The sequence below is a fragment of the Bufo bufo genome, chromosome 7 (genome assembly GCF_905171765.1).
Source record: "Bufo bufo chromosome 7, aBufBuf1.1, whole genome shotgun sequence".
NCBI lineage: Eukaryota > Metazoa > Chordata > Amphibia > Anura > Bufonidae > Bufo > Bufo bufo.
This window is the reverse complement of record NC_053395.1, coordinates 146,170,958-146,176,957: the sequence shown is the minus strand read 5'-3', so window position 1 is coordinate 146,176,957 and position 6,000 is coordinate 146,170,958. Positions and strand designations below refer to the sequence as shown.

The 6,000-nt window shown below is 42.6% G+C and overlaps 1 protein-coding gene across 2 annotated transcripts in view; it reads left to right on the top strand.

The window, feature by feature from the left end:
* The first annotated feature begins 1,712 nt into the window (after positions 1-1,712).
* BMPR2 (bone morphogenetic protein receptor type 2) overlaps positions 1,713-6,000 on the top strand; it is a 284,386-nt gene continuing 280,098 nt past the window's right edge. For both annotated transcript variants that reach the window (XM_040441941.1, XM_040441940.1), the window contains exon 1: positions 1,713-2,908. In XM_040441941.1, the coding sequence (XP_040297875.1) occupies positions 2,836-2,908 (73 nt within the window). In that variant the 5' untranslated portion in view covers positions 1,713-2,835. The remainder of the gene's footprint in view (positions 2,909-6,000) is intronic.

The window sequence follows — 6,000 nt, the reverse complement described above, 5'->3', positions numbered from 1 at the left end:
TGCGGCCGGCAAAATGGGGAACGCACATTGCCATGTTCGTGTTTTGCGGATCCGCAGATCCGTGGATCCACAAAACACGCTACGGAGTGTGAATGGAACCTTAGGCAATGAATGGATAAGGTAACTTGTCACCACCACCATATTATGGGGCTCTTTAATAGCTCTGCTGCTGAAATCTCATGAATCTTCCATAGATTTCTGCTTTCCAGGCATGTGTAGTGTAGTCGGGTGTTCTTGCTATGACTTTTACTGTACACTGCTCAGAGTACACCAGGCTTCACTGCGCATGCCCTGGAAGACAGCATGCGCGAGATTTCACCAGTGATTTTTCTGACGTTATACCCTGTTCAATAAGTGTGATTACAGCAGGAACTGCGTGAATATTGACAGATGACTTCTCAGTTAGTAATTATAATATGGCACGTGCATTATTAAGGCTGGGGCTATATGCCAACTATGCCAACCCATGTTGCACGTATAAAAATCATTTTGTAGCACTGACTGTATCACAATAATTGATAAAGAAACTTCAGCACAAAGAATATTTGGTGACTTAGTAGTGAAGACAAACGGCCTTCTTCAGACTAATGCCGCTGGTCAAAATAGGCAAAGGAGTAGAGGAGAAAGTGGTGAGGAGAAAGCAGCTGAAACGTCACTAACTGTTGAAGCAGCCGCTTACGAATAACATTCACTACTAAGTCACCAAATATTCTTTGTGCTGAAGTTTCTTTATCAATTAACGATGGGGTGGGAACCCTACGTTCAGCACCAAAGCAGAGTGCGACAAGGACTTAAATCACCTGTATCACAATTATGAAAGGGAACGTGGTCACGTTGCAGCCCGCAAGCTGTCCAGACCACCCAAGCCCTGCTAGATTTCTTGTGACGGCTGGTTTGCAGCAATTTGTGGGTCACAACTCAACCCAGTTCACATTGCAGAGATGCAGACTATGCCACACTGCGATCCTTGGTTGGGCATCATGTTTGGCGCCCAAAGTTGTTGCGTCACCCTATTTCTGCATTATTCCTCATTAACCAACATAACTAAAAGTTTGCTGGTAGAGTTAGTAAAAATTCCCATAATGTGACATTTTTCATTTAAAAGGTTTTTCCGAGTTGTTAAAAAGATGTATCCCAAAGGGCGGGGGGGAGGGGGGATTTTCAAAATTAAAGAACGTAAACAGCAGCTTTCCAGCACTTCCACTACAGTCTGTGTTTCCATAGTAGCCAATCACTGGCCTCAGTGGTATATGGTGCAGAACTGCAGCAACGCAGACCGCCAGGGAGACCGAGACAGGGGATGGCGGGGGAATAAATGGTAAGTACAAGTTCTTTCATTTTTTAGAACATATGCTTCGCAGCTCATGAAAAAACCCTTTCACTCGTCCGTATGATGTCTAAGGTATTAAAAGAAAGGACATTATCCTGTCCATAGGAGCTTACAGCTAGCAGAATTGTGCTGCATGAACGCTGAGTCGCAATTATTACACAACTTAATAAAAACCCTATCTAGTACAACATCAGTGCTAAGAAACATTGTATGGCTGCATGGACTCTACATAGTGCTAGCCTACATGTATTTTATGTGCTGTTTTGTCTTGTTAAAATAAAGTTGATTCAAAAGGGCCATAAAAAAGTGAAGGCCCAGGACTGTGCCCTCCCTTCCTCGCTCCCTCCTCCTCCTCCTCCTCCTCAGTCTGGGCGGTGTGAGAGGCCTCTTTGTGTCTGGCTGTGACACTGGAGCAGCAGCAGCAGGAGGAGGAGGTCTGTGTATGCGAGAGAGAAAGAGAGGGGAGGTGAGTCGGTGCCTTCCTCATCAACACTTCAGCCTCCAGCCCCCTCCTCCTTCTCCTCCTCAAGCCTCTCTCATTAGCAGGACACCCCTTTAGGTGGCTTCCCCAAGGGAGGAGTAGGGGAGCTGCTGCTTCCTTGTCTAAGGGTCCTGAGATGGCTTATTCCTTGTAAGATCCTGCACTGTGACACTCTCATCCAGCTGGAAAAACTGCAAAACCCATCCTACTGCAAGCCTGAGCAGGGCCTCATCTTGGACGGATAACTCCAAGCAAGCTGGGAATATCTTGGATTTGAGACCGGCAGCTGCCTACTCTGATGAGCTTGATTTGTTATATTTTTTGCTGGAGAATGAAATTTGGCATCTGACTTCTGCAACGACATCACGGGAGAAGATCTGCAGATCACGCAAAAGGAATTTATGGGTCATGAAGACAATCTTTTTACAGGCAGGAAGGAAGAAAATTGAGTAACGTGGAAAAGAGAAGGAAATCTTACATTACAGAGGCTGAAATCTTATATAAGGATAATATAAAGCACAAACCCAAAGGCATGAACTGCTTGAGAAATCAAAATTATTAAAAGATTAGGGATATATTTTCAGTTGGTCGTAGGTTGTCTAGATTTTATCTGAGAGGACAAAGTATCACCATAGAGGCAGAATGGTATTTATTTTTACCCCTACGAGGGGGAAGACTTGGATGTAGACTCACCAGTAGTGGTATTTTTGCTCTAGGATATGTTATTAATAGGACCTTGTTGTAAGTTTGTTAGGATGCTGTAGAAGAGTGGGAATATCATTGGTTTTCTCAGGGATTACAGCCTCCACCAAGCAGAACATCTTCCAAGGAATGAGCATTCTCCAGTGGAAGAAGAGGATCTAGTCCACTGAGGATCCTGTGTTTCAAGGCCCTCAGCCCCCCATGGATTAGCAGTTACAATCACGTTTATAGTAAAATCGGATTACACCCAGAAGACTTGGATACCCTCTAATTTTTACTTAGTCTCCATAAAATCTCCCCTAGCTGTGGGATTACCCAAATTATGGCTCCAAATCAGAGTCTGGTCCTTCTCCTCCTTGGCTTACACTCGAGTCTGCTGCTGGTCACAGCTGCCGGTAAGTGGTACATTTCTTGGCACAGGTGGACAACTTCATTGTCATATACGGTTCTAAATATATTGACCAGCCAAAAAGTAGAATGTGTTTTGGGTTTTGCTTATGGCATTATGTCATTTTTTACACTCTCATATCAACGTTCATCTTAATATTTGAAAATAAAATCAAAAATATTTAAGACTGTCTGAGAGTGTTGTAAATGGAGGATAATGATTGAATAAGGGGTTGAGAGCTCGTAGGATGTTTCACACCACGCTATGGTACATACTGTGGGTTGCATGTTGCAATAGATAGGGTGGGAGTGGCAGCCAGTGGGTACCTCAATAGCCGCACCATGTAGCAGTCATTGCAGACACGTCAGATATACGTTCAGGCGGAATGAGTCTGTACGTCGTGCTGCTTTGCTGCAGTCTTGGTTATGGATCACAGTTTTATTTCTTGTTGGAAATATACCCGTATACCTCTGTAATGGTGCCGCTTTCTACAGTGCGGTCTTTTTGTAGCATGAGGTGCCAGCGTAGAAGCTGCATGCTGCTCTGCAGTTCTAGGCCCCTCAGGTTTTATTGTGTATCGTCATCTTTAACCAAATGATTAACTACAGACAGAGCTGAGTGTACAGTGAACTGTATCAATGTGGTGAAATATTCCAGATTACTTTGACTTTTTATAGTACTGCTTTAATTTAATTAAATTTTTTTAATATACTATTTTAAATTATTTCCCATTTCTTATTTTTACACCAATGCTTTTATGTCATAATGAATACAAGATCTTACGATTTTTATTACCTGCTTTAAAGTATAGCACATTGTATGATGTAAGATAAAAGAGGTGGTAGAAGTCACAACTGCACTTTATTTTGACTACTACACCAGCATTATCTAAAAAAAAAAAACTGTGCAGATCTATCTGTATATCTATCCTATCTTGCCTTCTCTCTATTAGTTGTCTATTTAGAGCTAGTTGTCTTGCCAATAGTTATCTGTCTGTCTGACGATCCATCTAGCCATCATTCTATCTTGCTTTCTCTTTATTAGTTGTTTATCTACCTATCTCTACTAAACTGAAGAAACAACAATTGCGACATTTTTACTTACTCTGTTTACTGATCATCATACAAAATGTGATTACTATATTTTATCTATCTTTCTTTCTTTCTTTCTGTCTATTATCTATCAATCTATCTTTCTTTCTATCTATCCATCCGTCTATCTATCTAACTACACTGCTCAAAAAAATAAAGGGAACACTTAAACAACACAATGTAACTCCAAGTCAATCACACTTCTGTGAAATCAAACTGTCCACTTAGGAAGCAACACTGAGTGACAATCAATTTCCCATGCTGTTGTGCAAATGGGATAGACAACAGGTGGAAATTATAGGCAATTAACAAGACACCCCCAATAAAGGAGTGGTTCTGCAGGTGGGATCACAGACCACTTCTCAGTTCCTATGCTTCCTGGCTGATGTTTTGGTCACTTTTGAATGCTGGCGGTGCTTTCACTCTAGTGGTAGCATGAGACGGAGTCTACAACCCACACAAGTGGCTCAGGTAGTGCAGCTTATCCAGGATGGCACATCAATGTGAGCTGTGGCAAGAAGGTTTGCTGTGTCTGTCAGCGTAGTGTCCAGAGCATGGAGGCGCTACCAGGAGACAGGCCAGTACATCGGGAGACGTGGAGGAGGCCGTAGGAGGGCAACAACCCAGCAGCAGGACCGCTACCTCCGCCTTTGTGCAAGGAGGAACAGGAGGAGCACTGCCAGAGCCCTGCAAAATGACCTCTAGCTGGCCACAAATGTGCATGTGTCTGCTCAAACGGTCAGAAACTGACTCCATAAGGGTGATATGAGGGCCCGACGTCCACAGGTGGGGGTTGTGCTTACAGCCCTCCATGTGCTCGCCAGAGGTAGCCTGACTGCCATTAGGTACCGAGATGAGATCCTCAGACCCCTTGTGAGACCATATGCTGGTGCTGTTGGCCCTGGGTTCCTCCTAATGCAAGACAATGCTAGACCTCATGTGGCTGGAGTGTGTCAGCAGTTCCTGCAAGACGAAGGCATTGATGCTATGGACTGGCCCGCCCGTTCCCCAGACCTGAATCCAATTGAGCACATCTGGGACATCATGTCTCGCTCTATCCACCAACGTCACGTTGCACCACAGACTATCTAGGAGTTGGCAGATGCTTTAGTCCAGGTCTGGGAGGAGATCCCTCAGGAGACCGTCCGCCACCTCATCAGGAGCATGCACAGGCGTTGTAGGGAGGTCATACAGGCACGTGGAGGCCACACACACTACTGAGACTCATTTTGACTTGTTTTAATGACATTACATCAAAGTTGGATCAGCCTGTAGTGTGTTTTTCCACTTTAATTTTGAGGGTGACTCCAAATCCAGACCTCCATGGGTTGAAAATTTGATTTCCATTTTTTTTTTTTTGTGTGATTTTGTTGTCAGCACATTCAACTATGTAAAGAACAAAGTATTTCAGAAGAATATTTAATTAATTCAGATCTAGGATGTGTTATTTTTGTGTTCCCTTTATTTTTTTGAGCAGTGTATCTATGTGTCTATCAATCTATATTTCTGTCTATCTATCTGTCTTTCTGTCTATCTTTCCACCTATCTATCTATCTATCTATCTTTCTTTCTTTCTGTCTGTCTATCTATCTATTATCTGTCTATCAATCTATCATTCTGTCTATCTATCTCTCTGTCTATCTTTCTATCTATCTTTCTGTCTGTCTATCTAATCTTCATGTATCTATTTTTCTCATTCTTTCTCTATTCATCTATCTATCCACCTTCTATTTTACTGTCTGTTTATCTGTCCATGCATCTATATCTATCTATCTATCTATCTATTTACAAGCACAATGAGCCTTCACACACTTACCATGCAGGAGATTTTGCCCAAGTACAATTTGGATGGATCAACACTGAAATAGGTTAATTATAATGTCTGCAAGTAAATTGCACCGTTGAGTGTGAAAGAAGGCTGAATTGCATGAAATGGTCTTGATTACCATTTGAGAAGATTTACTCAGGCCAGATTACTCTGTAAAGGAAACACTTGGATGAATGAATA